The sequence below is a fragment of the Hydra vulgaris genome, chromosome 01 (genome assembly GCF_038396675.1).
Source record: "Hydra vulgaris chromosome 01, alternate assembly HydraT2T_AEP".
In the NCBI taxonomy this organism is placed as follows: Eukaryota; Metazoa; Cnidaria; class Hydrozoa; order Anthoathecata; family Hydridae; genus Hydra; species Hydra vulgaris.
Window position 1 is genome coordinate 32,691,520 of NC_088920.1, and position 18,481 is coordinate 32,710,000.

Here is an 18,481-nt window from a genome sequence, read left to right on the forward strand (position 1 = left end):
TGCTTCTTTATAAATTTCATTAAACTCGTTAAAGTTGAATAATTTTTAGATTATTATGAGACCTTTTTGTAAACTAAGCTAGTTACAAATGGCAGCGGCTTTGTCATGTATCATAACCAATCAACTTAGAGTTTGTGATCGTAAGCATCACGTACAAATAATATCAGTATATATATATCAATAGTCATGTAGATTAGATGATATTAAGGTAAATCATATTAATCACACAAGTGTGTAACCATGGAAACTAAAACTAAGTGTGTAACCTCGTAAACTAAAATTAAGCGTAAACTTAATGAAAAAATATTGAAGTAACTGTTAATGTAACTGAAAGAAATTTTGAAAATAATATTTATAAATTTATAAAACTTATACAAAATCGATAGTCATATATAAACTGAGTAAGTTAAATGAAAATTAAAAAAATATATATTTAAAAAAATATTTTGCATTTATTGTAAACAAAAAAAGTATTTCTTACCATTTTATGATCACTTAATGAACTCATCTTAAAAACATAAACACCTTCAGTTTGAAATCGGAATGCAAAAACATTTGGAATGCTATCTGAATGCTGAAGCTGTTGAGCTAAATTTTTAAAAGCAACATAATCAAAACTTGGATTTGTATTAAATAAATTGATCTCGTCATATTGTGGAAAGTACTTTTCGGACACACCAAAAATGATTACATCATTGAGATGAATACACACTACTGGATTATTTATACCAATCAAATTAGGTTCTGAAATAGATCTGCGCTTGCGAATATCTGTTGATTTTTCAAATGCTTGCTTCAAGAACTCTGCTGGAGGGTTATAAACTCCAAGAAAACCTGAACTACCAGATCTTATAAAAGGTATAGAATGAACACTACCATCAAGTGAAAAACATTTATCAGTTGAAAAAACTGATTTAAAATTTGGAGCATTCAAAAATTTTTCTTGCTGCACTTCATACTAATAAACAAAATTTGTTGGTATTAAGTAAAAATTACTTTTTAAAATTATATTACAAATTATAACAATAAAAATAAATTGGGGTGTGTGTATACATATATATATATATATATATATATATATATATATATATATATATATATATATATATATATATATATATATATATATATATATATATATATATTCATAATATATATATATATATATATATATATATATATATATATATATATATATATATATATATATATATATATATATATATATATATATACATATATATATATGTGTATATATATATATTTATATATATATATATATATATATATATATATATATATATATATATATATATATATATATATATATATATATATATATATATATATATATATATATATATATATATATATATAAAACTCAACATTGTGTCAATTAATTTTTGATTTTACTTTTTTAAATATAAAATATCAACTACTATTAAAAAAAATAAATAAAATTAAAATATTTTCAAATCTAAAATCAGAAGATACAATCATAAACTGGTTGTATCTTCCAATTTTTTTAATTTTGATTTTAAATATTGAATTCCTAATATATTTATAGTACTTCATTATTTAAAATTAAAAAGAAATAAAAAAAAAAAAAGCTGTCATACCAACAACAAATCACATTTCTTTAAAATTACAATTCTGTTTTACAGGTTTTTTCTTCTTTAAAGTGCTACATTTTTTTCAAAGTGTTCATTCTTTTAAATGTAAAGTTGTTTTTAAATTTTGCTCTCTTTATATATATATATTACATTATTATATATATATATATATATTATAAATAAAATAATGTAATATATATATATATATATATATATATATATATATATATATATATATATATATATATATATATATATTACATTATTTTATTTAAATTATATGTTTTAACAACTTTATAAATGCTATATATGCTATTAAACATGTCATCGTATATGCTATTTTACCCGTTATATATACTACAGATACTTAAATGGCAAAAATGATAAAACTAAATGCTTTTGATTCTCCAAAAAAAAGAGAAAAAACTGGGTTGTATATTGTTACTGTTGTACATTGTTACTGTTATTATTACATATTATTGTTGTTACTGTGGTATATTGCTACTGTTGTATATTCTTGCTGTTACTGTTACATATTGTTACAGTTACTGTTGTATATTATTACAGTGGTGTAGTAACTACTATTGATAAAAATATAAATAAAAATTGGTTGTTGAAGTTTTTATGGTTGACTTGTCTATAAATGACAACCAATAAAGAATTGTATAATTCAATTATATCTCAATTAGATTTATATTTTTAGTTTCTAGTGGACTAAGTGTTACACATTCTTTTTAATTTACTGGCCAATCAAATTAGATATATGTAAAAAGTTAACATGGAAATTAGGCTTTTTAATATTAATAATAACAAATTAATATGACTGTAAATAAATAAAATATTTGCAATTCACTGCAAATAAAATTAATGAAAATAAAAAAATTGGAATTACAATAACACACTTCAAGAACACAGCATAACTTTATCTCAAGAACACATTTCAAAAGCATAACTTTATCTCAAGAACACATTTCAAAAGCATAACTTTATTTCAAGAACACATTTCAAAAGCATAACTTTATCTCAAGAACACATTTCAAAAGCATAACTTTATCTCAAGAACACATTTCAAAAGCATAACTTATCTCAAGAAGAATTTAAATAACACATTTCAAGAACCTTCTTCTCAAGAAGAATTTCAAGAACACATTTCAAAAATAACTTTTTAAAAGTGAAGTGTATAATCAGTATTGTTAATAAATTAATTTTTTTAAACTTTATATTAACAATAGAGCTTTACTGAAGTGTTGTCTTTCATTTACCAAAGGATTAAACTAGTTTTGTCATGACTTTTAAATAATTTGACTTTTGACTAAATTGACTGGTTTCTAAAAGTAAACAAAAATCAACGAATACATTTTTAAAATCAACATTTTTGAAACCAATTTAGTCAAAATATGGGCGTAAATTAAAAAAAATATATGTTGTGATAAAAATAATAATGTACTTTTATTTGGTTTTTATTTTTTCATCATATCATTTAACTAATAATGGATAATTAAACAATATGTGGGCAGGGCCACTTGAGGATGGGACAGTTTATTTTTTATTTAAAGCCCCAATGATTTACACTAAATTTAGCAAGTATTTAGTCTCAAATACTTGATAAATATAAAGAAATCTATACAGTCATATTTACAATGTGATCGCATAAATGACATTTAGATTTTAAAGCGCCACAATTTACATTTGCCACAGGGCCCCGAATCAGTTTGGAATGGCCCTGTATGAAAGAATTTACAAAATCATAAGCATAGAGTAAAGGAAAAAAAATAAATAAATAAAATACATAGCCAAAAACTTAATTAGGTATAGATATTGCTAACATGCTGTGAATTAGATATAACTTAAGATAGCAAAGAAAAAGATAGCGTGTAAAAGTAATACTATAAATAACTAGTAACCAGTAAAGTTTATACTGTAAAATGTATACAGTAAAAGTTATACTAGTACATGTATTGTTATCAAATGAAAAAACATAAATTAAAGATTGAAAAAATTAAATTGAATAAAAAGTATCTTAAGATTATTATTCGACTAAATTGAGTTTTAGTAGATTAATAGGAAATCCATAGTTGATTAAATCGACTATTTGATTTTTTCAAAGTCTACTAATTTCAACCTTTGACTAGCCAACTTTTAGACAATTTAGTCAAAGTTAATAACAACATGCAACACCCATTGATTAAATGTTTAAAAACAATGGTTAAATTAATTAAAAACACAGGTTAAATGAACCTCCTTACTTATTAAAACATACCTAAAAGATTAGACTCATTGAAAAAAAAAAGAATAATGAAACTATTATTAAAAAGTTTAAAACTATTATTGTTTAGATAACTATTATTTTTAAATATCAGGGTGGAAAAATGTATATATGTACATAAATATATATATATATATATATATATATATATATATATATATATATATATATATATATTTATATACACAAATTTATAAATACATATATTATATTATATTATATATATATATATATATATATATATATATATATATATATATATATTATGCATATACATATATTATATTATATATATATATATATATATATATATATATATATATATATATATATATATATATATATATATGCATGTATAAATATATATATGCATGTATAAATATATATATGCATGTATAAATATATATATGCATGTATAAATTATATGATATTATTTTAAATAATGTGAAAAGTCAAATTAACTAAGAACTAATAGACTTCAGGCAGTCACGTACATAATATTCAAAACACAAAATACAATACGTATAAAAGCTCACATTGGTTTTATTTTCAAAATTGATTCTTATCTTGATTGGATGCGTACAAACATATTGCAGCCTATTATGTTGTGCAATGCGACATTCTTGATTACATATTGTCTCTAGGTCATCAACTTTACACAAACATAATCCAAGCTCTCTATTCAATCCAACAAACTTTTCTTTACATAACTTTAGTAAATAAATCAAAAAATCATTAAGAAATAAAATTATCAAATTAATTGTTTTTATCACATCTATAAATTCAATTACAATATTACATTATACATGCTATATTTATAACAAAATTATTACAATATATAACAAAATTATTACTATATTTATAAAAAAAATGCAATAATTATAAAAACTATATAATAATAATTAATATTAATATGGTTTCAATTCAAAATAAAATATTTATATAACATTTATATAATGTTATTATTTAATATTAGTTCACATTTATTATTTGTTTACTTATTTTTTCTATTATTTTAAATTTTATAATAAACTTACATTACTACAATATTTATTCCAGCTTTTTTCATCCAAACATTTTCCATCTTGGTTTCTCCATTCTCCTTCCTCACAAATATCATAAAGCTTTTTTAAGCAGTCTATACCATATCCTTCTGTCTCATAACCATTTTCGCAAACACATGTTTGATCACTTTTCTAAAATATTAAAATTTGCTAAAGATCTTTTTTATTTGACAACTATTTTATTGAGTTTGTCTCTTCATTTGCCTTTTATATAGATAGATATAACTATTTAAAACTTTACAATGGTCCTCCTTTACTTTGCATTTCTTAGTACCAATTATTTAAACATATTACTTTAGAGACTTTAAAAAAAAAAGTAAGAATAGTTGAAAGATTAAAAAAAAGCATAAAATACAACAATACACTTGATTTGTTTTGTTTTTCTAACCATATGATTTAATAAGACACATTATTTAGTCTTATTAATTTGTCTCATGAAATTAAAATACTACTTAAAGTAGATAAATTAGTATAAAGTATTAAATTATCTGAACAAAGCAGCTCAACTTGTCAAACTTAAATTGTGAGAGCATTCCCGAGTATTAGCCACAACTGATGAACCAGCATAGAGTAACAAAAAAGCTCATGAAACATTTAAACCAGAATAAAAGAATATTAATTTTTTATTTCTCTTTAATGTTGTAATGACCTGGATTCAAAAAAATATTACCTTACCTTACCCAAAAACCAGCAATTAAGTAATTTATTCTTTTTAATATATATATATATATATATATATATATATATATATACACCTTTTTGCATACTTATAATTATCCTTATTTTTCATACATACTTTTATTATATATACTTATTTTTCATATATTTATTTTAGCATGATTTAATGTAATAAAACTACCTTAAAAAATACAAGAATGTTTTTAATAAGGCATTTTTTTATCTGTTAAATTAAAATAAATCATCAACTAAAAATGTCTTACAATAAAAACTCGATGTAATCCCTCGCACAAGCATTTTTCTTTTCCTTTAAAAGGTTGCTTTGCAACACTACCACAAGATCTACATTTATTCTGAGCGAGAAGGTCATTATAATGATGAAGAGGACATAAAGTACAATTTGAGATGCTGGTTCCTAACTCATACTCATTAAAAGTGCCTTTTGGGCATGGGCGAGGTATTTTTTCACCAGCATGACAATAGTAGCCGGGTGGACAGCGATAAGTTTTATCTGATATCAAATTAGGGTCATCGCTTATTGAACCTAAAATTATTTATAAAAAAAAGTTTTTAAATTTGTTTAATTATTTTTTAAGTTTTTAAAATTTTCATTTTTATGAAATATTTAGCAAATTAGATTTAATAAAAGTTATAACAATAAAATCTTACCTTCTAAGCATATTACACCAGGTTTACAAATGATACAATTAATTCCATTGCCATATGTTCCTGGCGGACACTTTTGGCATGTATCATTGAAACTTTTTCTAAGTGCACTCACTTTTTCATGAAATCCTTTAAAAATAATATAATTTGAAAAAATACTTACAATTAACAAATGAAAAATAAAAAACAAACAGGAAATAAATGAAATTTATTAGTTATATTTAAGAAAAGCCATTTTTAAAAATAACATTTTACAATAAAAAATATCAAAAGAAGGAAACATATACCCAAAGGACAAAACAGTGGTGCTATTGAGCCAGGAGCTTTTGTTAAACATTCATCTACACTAGGACAGTAATGCCCTTGTGGACAAGGAATTGGAGATTCAGATGCAATAGGACAATAAAAGCCACTTGGGCAAGACACTTTTTCCATGGCACCAGGACAATAGAATCCAGCTTCGCATAAAGTTGGATGCACTGTAGAATTAGGACAAAAGGTACCATTTGTGCATGGTATAGAAATTACAGATCCTGCTGCAGGACAATAATGTCCCGGTGGACAATTAACACAATCACTTATAGAAACAGCACCAGATGAACTTAAAAATGTTCCGGGTGGGCAAGGTTCTGGAGATACTGTAGCTGAGGAGCAAAAATGGCCAACAGGGCAAAGATTCTGTTCATAGTTGGCAGTACCTGGCAAAAAATTATTTCATACTAATGGCAGTACTAATGGCAGTAATAAAAGCAAGCAATAAAAAAAAAAAAAGAGCAAAAATTACCTTCAATTCTGCACCAAAATCCAGCTGGGCAATCAAGACAAGATGAAGCATTAAATGCTCCTATTTCACTATTGTACAATCCTTTTTCACATGCTTTTCTTGTAAGAACCTCTGGACAATAATACCCTTTATCACAAGCAACAGGAATAGTACTTTTACCAGTACAAATGTAACCTTTTGGACAAGGTTGACATTCACTAGAATTTGATCGACCTTTTTGGTAAATTACCAATCCATTTGTGCAGGGAATTTTATCTAATGATTGAGGTGGACAAAAGTAACCTTGGGGACATTCAATACCTTGAATTCCATCAGTAGGATTAGGAACTTTGCTACCAGTAATACAGACATAACCACCATCGCATGAGTTTAAAGTTCCATTAATACAATATTTACCTGGAGGACATGGGTTGCAAGATCCTGGATTAGTTAACCCTGTAACATTATTACTTGTGAACGTGCCATCAGGACAAAGAAGAGGAACAGAAGTATTAAAAACACAGTAGTGATTTGGTGGGCATATTAAAGGTTGAGACGTATTTTCTGGACAATAATATCCAGCAATGCAATCAAGACATCTCCATTCATTTTCTGATGGCTGATAAGTACCAGGTGGGCATGGTGCTGGTTGTGATGATCCTTCTAGACAATAAAAACCTTTTGGACACATATAATGTTGAGGATTTTTAATACTTATTTTTGCATATGGTGGACAAAAATAACCTTTTTCACAAGGTCCTGTTGGAATTGACAAACCTGGGCTTTCACAATACATTCCAGGTTCACATGGGACACAATCGGAAATTGATTTTGCCCCATAAAAATCCTTTCTACCAAGAGTTCCAGGTGGACATAATTTAGAAAAAGTTGCTCCTTTTTCACAATAACTAGCTATAGGGCATAAACCAGACAAAGGATTAGGTACGGCAGAACCATTTAAACAAAGAAAACCTGCATCACACTCACCAGATGGACCAGAAAGTCCAGTATTATTGCAAAAATATCCAGAAGGACACGGCAAACAATCCTTAACACTTGTCTTATTCATAAATGGATTGTAGGAACCTTCATGACACGCTATACCTGTGTGATTGATAGTGTTTTCTAAACAATAAAATCCTGAAGGACAACTTAAGGGTTCAGATAATCCTTTACTAGGACAAGTAAAGCCTGCAGGACAATTAAAACAAAAATTTAGTCCTTTAATTGGAGCATAAAAACCAGCATCGCATAAAATAGGCTTTAAACCTCCTTCAATACAGTAATGACCAATGGGGCATATATATCCATGAGAACTATTTATTGGTTTAGAACTTGCTGATCCTAAAAACAATGTTATTCATTTTTTTGTCTACTAAAATTTTTATTGTTTTATCTAGTTCTAAAGTGAAATAAAGAATAAAGTTAAAATAAAGAATCCTGAATGATTTCATATTAAAATTTTTTATTTTTAAAAAAGAGGTTCTACATCCTGGCACAGTTTTTAATTAATATAACCATTAATATATTAAGAAAAAAATAAAGGGGTACACTTTTTTATCTTTAAAAGTAGTTGCATTAAGCCATCCACTACAATTAGTAAAAAAAAAAAGAGAAAAAAAAAAATATACCAGATACACAAACAAAACCACCAGAACAGTTTTTTTCAATAAAAACATTTTCAACCAAATCACACCATTTTCCTGGACTGCATGGTATGCAATCACTAGTATTAGTTAACTTAGGAAGTAAGCCAAAAGAACCTGGTGGACATGGTGTAGGTTTTTCAGAACCTTCAGTACAATAATAACCTATTGGACATTCATGTTGTTTTGGATTTGTAGCACTACCATTGCAAAAAAAGCCTTTTTCACATAAACCTTCTGGAGAAGTTAAACCAACCTTATTGCAGAAATATCTAAAAGTGTTTAAAGCATGAAACTAATATATACAATATATAAAAATTAATTTAAATGAACAATATATTATAAGTATAAATTATAAGTAATTAATATCAACTATGAAATCCATACCATATGCATAATAGTAAAAGTAAAGCTAAAAAGCTTTTTCAAAACATAAAAAACACTTTTACCTTCTAAAAAAATTGTTTGATAATATTATTAAGTTAGGAGGAAAAGGAGGATATTGGAGTGATAAAAGATTTTTATAATATAAAATCTTATACCTTATATATTATAAAAATAATATATAAGGTATATATATATATATATATATATATATATATATATATATATATATATATATATATATATATAATATATATATATATATATATATATTTATATATATATTTATATTTATTTATATATATATATATATATATATATATACATGTATATATATGTATATATATGTATATATACATGTATATATATGTAGATATACACACATATATATATATAATATACATATATATATATATGTGTATCTATATACATATATATATATATATATATATATATATATATATATATATATATATATATATATATATATAGATATATGTATATATATATATATATATATATATATATATATATATATATGTATATATATACATATATATATACACACACACACACACACACACAAACTAATATATATATATATATATATATATAAATCCTTATATTATAGTTGAAAGAAACTTTTACAGTAAAAAAAGTCTTTTTCAACAACATTTACGAGACTTTAACAATTAAGCTTCATTTTAATGTCGCCTAAAAGATAAAACCAGGGATGCGGAGTCCCAAAAAGGACTCTATATTTGAAAGCCACAAAAAGATTACTTCATCCTAGTTTTTGGTATCCAGGAGCTCTTAAAATTTAAATAACTTTATGGACTACTGATAGGATTAAAATTAGGACTTTTAGGTTAGAGGAACAATCATAAAACAATAAGTTTCAAGTCATTAAATCTCATGAATTTTTTTCTTATAGCAGATCATAAGTCAACAAACATGTTTAGAGCTTCTGGACACTACAGACTTGGAAAAAGTAGAGATATAAAGCCGGAGTCCTTTTGAGACTCCGCATCCCTGGATAAAACAATTAAAATAATGCGGAAGTACAAAAAGTTTTATCATATTTTAAAAAACTGCGATAATGACTAGAAAGTTATTTTAATTAATATTTTTTTTTTTTTTTTTTTAAACATATTTTTAAAACATGCGAGGAGTGTTGCTACATCGACTATTTTATAGCCTGTTGCTACAAGAGTGTTGCTACATTTATTATCTTATAGCCTGCTGCAACAAGGGAGCAATGTTACATTGACTATTGTATAGACTGCTGCTAAAAAACGAAATAAAGTAACCTGTGTTCAAAAATTTTTATTATTTCTTTATTCAGTTTTGTCATTCAATTCTGTTACTATTCAATTTACTGTTATTTATTTACAATATTACTTTATTTTTCCTGTTTAATTTATACCTAATTTTTATTTTTTATGTTCAATATATGTAAATAAAAAAAAAACTTTAAATATTTGATCATACTTCAAAAAAGCAAAAATATTGGCAAAAAAATTAAATGAAAATAAATACTTAATTCAACATCTAGGTATAATGTTTAAAAACTATAGATTTAATTTCAAAGTTAAAAACCAAATAAAATTTAATATTTTCTTTTTTTAAATACTAATTTTCCAGAGATCTTTGACTCTCTTAGCTACAGAGACCTATTATTCTCTGAGATTTAGTTCACTAAACCAAATTGCTCTACAAAACAATTTCATTATAATTTCTTATTTTGAGAATTAAACCAATAGAAACAAACACTATTTTCATTCATTTATTTTATTGAAAAAAGATGAATAAAAGAAGTTACTAACTTAGGAGGACAAGGATCACACTCTATGGAATCATTAAGACCAGTACGATTTGACCAAGTACCAGCTGGACATCCGAAGATTTCTGAGTAAGCTATCTTTTCAGGACAATAAAATCCTCTTGGACACAAAGTTTCAGTAAAATTATAGAAATTATAACAATCATAACCCTTTAAACAAGGTTTACATTTAACTTGACCAAATTCATTTTGGTAGGTTCCATTTTCGCACTTTTCAGGAGCAATGTTTCCACCGACACATTTAAAACCTTTTGGACATATGTAAGGATAAGGTTTTTCTTCAAATTGCCCTAATGGGCAGTAATAACCAGCAGCACATAATGAGCCTGGTAAAGTCATAGCTGAATTATTGCAAAATTGCCCAGCTGTACAAGGAATACAAACTGATTGATTTGCTCCTTGTTCAAAGAGTGAATATGTTCCTCTTGGACAGGCATATGGTATTTCGGTGCCCGTGTTGCAATAAAATCCCAAGGGACAAACTCTTTCATCTGGTCGAGTAGATGTTATAGTGCAATAATATCCTGGGGCACATTGACCTGTAGGCTTATCTAATCCAGATGTTGAGCAATAGTTCCCGCCACTGCATCTTGTCATTTCTGATGAACCATTTGGACAAAAATATCCGGGTTTGCACTTATAACTTGAAGGAGTTGGTGATTTGCTTCCTCTAGGACAGTAATACCCACCGTAACATTTACCTGACACAACTTTGTTTCCATATCCCTCACAGTAAAATCCTTGTGGGCATAGTATGCACGATAAATTATTACTTGCACCTGTTAATGGATTAAAAGTTCCAGGGTCACAAGGATATTCAGTGCCATATTTTGTTCCTGGAGGACAGTAATGACCTTGTGGGCAAATATTTTCAATATAGCTTGATGTTTGGTTTAAACAAAAATAGCCAGGTGGACATATGTAACAGCTTCCAGATCCTTGGATACTGTAAGTACCAGGTAAGCATGCTAAATACACATTGAAAATTTTTTAATTATTGTGTTTTGTTATTTTTTAATTATTATGAATGTTATAATAAAATAGTTATGTTTTATGATTATATAATAATATACAGAATATACCATATTATAATTGTATAATGTTAAATAATAAAAAATATAAAACATATAATTATATTTGTATATTATTATTTGCATTTATATTAGTATATTAGTATTTTGTATATCATAATTTTTGTCTGTTTCTTTAATGTCTATTGAATTGTTTTGGTTAGTTAACTCTTTATAGGGGCCATAAAATTAGAAAAACACTTGATTTTTTTTTAAATATAAAAACACATTTTTTTTATATATATACAAGAATCATTTTACTTTTTAATTCAATTCAAAAACATTATATATATACATTATATATACTATAAAAAATATTGTAAAAAAAATGAACATAAAATCCAAAAATATTTTAAAAGCAATATAATGAATACCAAGTCTTGGCTGGAATACATAAGCACAAATGCTTATTTAAAATGTACATGGCAGGTCAAGTTCCTTCTCAGAACAGCTTTTTGGACAAACTATCAGTTCATGAGTTTTAAACACAATAAATTGTTTTAATCATAAAGAATATATTATAAAATGATATAAATAAAATTATAAATATGTTTGTAAATATTAAAAAGCAGAAAAAAAGATCAAGTATTTAAAGTATAAAAGCCACTCATTTAAAGTTAAAGTATAAAAGTCGTTCATTCAAAGTTTAAGAGCAAATTGTCATTATTTCTCATTTCTACATAAAAAATGCAAAACATGATATCAATCAATCAATTCATATATTCTGAAATAGTTGTTACATTTATGGAAGTTTACAAATAGTACATGTACTAATCTTAAGTAAAAACCTTGTAAACAAAAGCTACTAAATATACTTTTAATGCTAATAGTAATAATCGTCCATAGCTGTAACAAAGCAAGCATTAAAAGTTAAAGGAGTAAAATACTAATAATGATAATAATAAGAGTGGTAGTAGTAACAATAATAACAATACAATGATAAGAGTATAATGATAATAATAAAAATAAAATGTATATATATATATATATATATATATATATATATATACACACATACACATACACATATATATACATATACACACACACATATATATATACACATACATACACACAAATATATATATATATATATATATATATATATATAAATATATATACATATATATACTTACATACACACGCACACATATATATATACATATAAATATATACAAACATACACATACACACATACACATCCATGTATACATATACACATACATACATATACACTCACACTTATTCACATGCGCTTATCACAAACACTTATACATAGATACACATATCTTTGGATTTATAAACTGTATTTGATTAGGAAGGAATGGAGTAGGTTACTCTTAAAAACATAAATTGAATGGAGAGCTTTTAGGTCATAGGGAAGGTTATTCCAAGATTTTATACTTTGGTTTTTTATAGACTTATATCCATAAGTAACAGAATGATGATTTAAGACTACAAGATTCAGATTATCAGTTGATCGAAAATAGTATCGATTATTTGCATTTTTTGGAAAGAAATTGTTGAAGGTAAGAGGTAGGTTTTTGTGTTGGTGGTTCCAGACAAACTGGCAATTCAAGAATTGAACAAGGTCACATAGTTTAAGGATCTTAGAAGTAAGATAAAGCACTTTAGGATTGGATTTGTAATTCTGAAAATGTATTATTTTTAAAGCTTTGTTTTGAAGATGAGATATCCTTAAAACTTCTTGCTGTTGAGATTGTCCCCATATTTGACAAGCATATTGTATATGCGAGCCAAAAATGACATGATATATGTTTAATAATGTTTTCAGATTGACATAATGGCGAACTTTAGCCAGCATTCCATTTGATCTGCTCAATATAAATATGAAGGTGTTATGTATACAATTTTTTGATTTTTTGCAATTACTAAAAATTATCATTAAAATAAATGTCTCTAACTGCTTAAGATATAAAAAAATTGAAAAACAATTAAAAAAAAAAAATTTAGTTACAACTTTAGCCACAATTCAAAAAACTCATTTAAAGGGCTTTATATATCCAAAAAACTTGTGCATACATTAGATTTAGTAATACAAACATACCTTTAAAATGACTAGACCCAGGAGGACAATAATAACCTGCTGGGCATTTTCCCCCAACACTGACAACAGAAAAATGCACTGAACAGTTCCTTTTAATTACTATTTGTGGTCTTCTAGTGCTGATGCCAGAGATACAAAAATAACCTTTATCACATTCTCCAGAAGGAAATATCAAAGCAGTACCATCACAAAACATTCCTGCATCACAAGATGTACACTCTTCTTCTTTAGATAACCCTGTTCGATTGCTATATGTACCAATAGGACAATGAACAAAATTTTTTCCAGTTCCAGTAGGACAAAAGTAACCTTGTGGGCATATATGAATGCCAGAAGATGCATCTCCTATTAAAAAATAAAATAAAAAATAAAAATAACTTTAAAATATAGAATTGACGACAAACAAAATTATATGAATAAATTAATCATTTTTTATTTTACATTGTTAATACTATGTTACTTATTTTTTAAGGTTCAAAAAAAACTTGTCACTCCTAATCAATTAAATATATGAAAAAATCAAAAACAAAAAATCAATACTAAGATTATAAAATGTAATAATGGAGTTTATTGAATATCTATTATCTAATATATATTAATATTGAATTATTATATATATATATATATATATATATATATATATATATATATATATATATATATATATATATATATGTATATATATATATATATATATATATATATATATATATATATATATATATATATATATATATATATATATATGTATATATACATTTAATTTATATTGTGTGTTTAGAAAAACTTTCTGATGTCATACTGAAATACCCTGCTGCTAGGGGCTTCAGTACACACATTAACTGACTAAATAGGTAGAATATGCAAGGAGTGCCGCTACATTGACTATGAATTAGGGCTATGGCAGAAAACTTCTTTTTCATTATTCTTTTTTTTTTCTTTTTTTTCCTGAAAAAGCCAAATGGATATATTTTTTTTTATATATATATATTTGTGTATATATATATATATATATATATACTATATATATATATGTACCATAAATATATATATATATATATATATATGTATATATATATATATATATATATATATATATATATATATATATATATATATATATATATATATATATATATATATATATATATCTGTGTGTTTGTATAAATATCCTACTATAAGGTATATTTATATACCCTATAGTAGGATATATATACAAACACACAGATATATATATACATATATATCTGTGTATATATATATATATATATCTGTGTGTATATATATATATATTCGTGTGTGTATATATACATATATTCGTGTGTGTATATATATATATATATATATATATATATATATATATATATATATATATATATATATATATATATATATATATATTTATATATATACATATATATACAGTGCTGTGGCTAGTGGGTTGGAGGTCCCCCAAAAACAGCCATTAGGGCTTCAAAAGCTAAAAAAATTTCCTAGATATTACAAAAAAAAAAAAAAAAAAAGGAAAAAATCCTCAAATTTGCAATAGGGCCCTTAAATTTTAAAAAGGGGCTCCCTCAAATTGCTACCCCCTTCAAGGCTAGGGGATGTGGGGGGACCTAGCCATGGCTCTCTCTCTCTATATATATATGAATATTATATATTATGATTTGATACATATTTGTATATCAGATTATTATTAAAAAAAGGCAAAGAATATTTACTAATGATAACTTACAATGAAAACTGTTAATATATAGTTATTATCTACATTAATTTATAAAAAATTTAAAAAATTCTAAAATTTGATGTGGTTAATAGAAAGTATAAAATAATAATAAATAGAAAAAATTATTATTATTTCTAATATATATAATATTACATGTATAACTATCCATTGTACTTTTTTATTTTAATCTTATTCACCTCCCCCAAGGCCCATTAGGCCACTACAGTCAAGGAGGCAACCCTTTCTCAACTCTTCAACTCCTTGATGAATTTTGACGAACAAGGCTGCTGCGTGGAGAAACAAGTTGTAGTATTTATAGTATATATACATTTATATTATATATAAATATGTACAATATCTATTATTTTTTAGATATTGCAAGACTTTTATATCATAAAAAATTATTGCAAAAAAAGCACTAAAATAGTTTAATCTGATTCAATCAATAATATAAATAACTAGTGCCCAATGCCAACATATGTCTACATATAATATATTATATAAAAATATATTATATCTACATATAATTATTATATATATATATATATATATATATATATATATATATATATATATATATATATATATATATATATATATATATATAACTACATATAATTATATTATATATAATTTTATTATATACAATTATATGGACGTATAATTATAGATAATATGATTATATGTCCAATGCCAACATTTCTAATCATATAAATCATATAAATATATAAATCATAAAGATATCGAAAGCAACCATTTTTTCCCAACTCTTTAAATACTTAGAAAATAGTTATTGAATGCACAGCTCCATAACAACAGCTCAAAAAAAAATTGAGTGCTAAGATCAGTTAAATGTAATAAAAAGAAAAACATTCGGTTTTTAACTTTTGCACTACAATTCTTTTTACTTTAAAAAGTAATTTAAGTTATTTATGAGTAAACAAGTATCTCTGTACTTCACAACTTTAAAGTATAGAGTGAGCCGATAAATAATAAGCGAAGCATGCACAGAAACAACATTACTTTTTGATGCTACTAATACTTTTGTAATGTGCTAGTGTTTAATATAATTATAAGTTTTAAGTGTATTTTTTATTTTCTGGTTCCATAAAAATCAAACTACTAATCTGTTACTTTGCAAATTGACAAAATTTAAAAAAATATATTTTACAAATAGTTTCATATTTATTGACTTTCCCTTAGCCCCACACCATTTGCTATGATAAGCTTTTATATAAATTGTATTCCTTTGATGTTAAAAAAAAGAACTGAAATGAAAAAAACAATTAAAAACATTTATCAACTGTTTTACTAAAAATTTCAACACTACTATAGTAATCTAATCTTCTTGAGTTACCAAATATTTACATTTCATATAAAAAAACACCTTCAAGAATTTAATTAATGCATTAATTAGAGTAAATAAATTAAATAAATTTATCTATAATTACATAATACTTTAGTAGCTATCAAAATGACACTTTGCTATAATAATTTAATCTTTAATTAAAATAACCAAATTTTTATTTTGTTATTATTACTATTTTTACATTAAAAATAGTTAACAGCTTTCTTAAACACAACTTTAAATACTCAGAAGGAGAAAGGAAATGTTAGCATGATCCAAAAATGTCAGAAGGAGAAAGGAAACATTACCATGGAAATGTTAGCATGATCAAAAAATGATTTTTTTTTTAAAAACTTTTTTATAAATAAATTATTTTTGGTTTATACATTTAAGACGAAATTTCTAAAATTATAAAATTTTACCTTGAATAACAAAATCATTTATACAATAAAATCCTGATGGACATTTAAGACATTTCTCAGCTTGTGTAAAATTTGAATAATATCCTTCACTGCAGTATTTTGGCTCACTACTTCCAACAGGACAATGCATTGCTGCAGGGCAACTTACTGCTGTTGAATTGGTACTACCTCTTGGGCAATAATAACCAGCAGAGCATGGTGCAGTTGGTTTTATTTGGCCAGTTGAGTTACAATAAAAACCTTTTGGACATAATTCACACTGAGAAGAACTTTCTAAACCAATACTTGATGAAGCTGTTCCAATAGGACAATCTTGAGGAAATTCTGCGCCTTCAAGACAATACTTACCTGGCATGCATTTAACTTGTGTTGAACTAACTGACTGGGTTGGGCAAAAATACCCAGGCTTACAAAACCCAGTTGGTGAAATAAGACCAGTACCATTACAAAACATTCCACCAGTACATTTTGAACAATCATCAACAGACTTTCCAAGACTTAAATTTCTAAAAAAACCAAAAGGACATTGTGTGGGCTGAGCAGAACCTAAAATAGATTAGTTTAAATATTTTTAACATATTTTCAACTTAACATATGTTATTACCAAATTAAATTTTTATTTTAAGTATTTATATCAAATAAAATGATAACAACAACAACAACAACAATAATAATAATAATAATAATAATAATAATAATTACCCTTAGAAACTGATTTCTTTTTTCAATAAAACATAAATAAGGAATAAAAGTAATTTTAGAAAATTTTAGACAAAAAAAAATAATAAAAAAAAAAAAAAAAAAAAAAAAAATAAATAAAATGACTGCAATAAAGCAGTAAAGAAAAAAAAAATCTTCAAAACATTTTTATTTAAAAAAATCTAGCAAAACTTTTTTTGAGCAACATTTCTCATTGACAAC

General features: G+C 24.7%; 1 protein-coding gene across 3 annotated transcripts in view; it reads right to left on the reverse strand.

Moving 5' to 3' along the window:
• LOC100200840 (uncharacterized) overlaps window positions 1–18,481 on the reverse strand; it is a 117,594-nt gene that overhangs the window by 28,958 nt on the left and 70,155 nt on the right. For all 3 annotated transcript variants that reach the window (XM_065787928.1, XM_065787929.1, XM_065787927.1), the window contains exons 33-43: window positions 17,561–18,106; window positions 14,062–14,406; window positions 10,907–11,891; window positions 8,682–8,968; window positions 7,072–8,394; window positions 6,575–6,985; window positions 6,291–6,416; window positions 5,885–6,165; window positions 4,917–5,075; window positions 4,416–4,589; window positions 482–958 (exon numbers count right to left, since the gene is read on the reverse strand). In XM_065787928.1, the coding sequence (XP_065644000.1) occupies window positions 482–958; window positions 4,416–4,589; window positions 4,917–5,075; window positions 5,885–6,165; window positions 6,291–6,416; window positions 6,575–6,985; window positions 7,072–8,394; window positions 8,682–8,968; window positions 10,907–11,891; window positions 14,062–14,406; window positions 17,561–18,106 (5,114 nt within the window). The remainder of the gene's footprint in view (window positions 1–481; window positions 959–4,415; window positions 4,590–4,916; window positions 5,076–5,884; window positions 6,166–6,290; window positions 6,417–6,574; window positions 6,986–7,071; window positions 8,395–8,681; window positions 8,969–10,906; window positions 11,892–14,061; window positions 14,407–17,560; window positions 18,107–18,481) is intronic.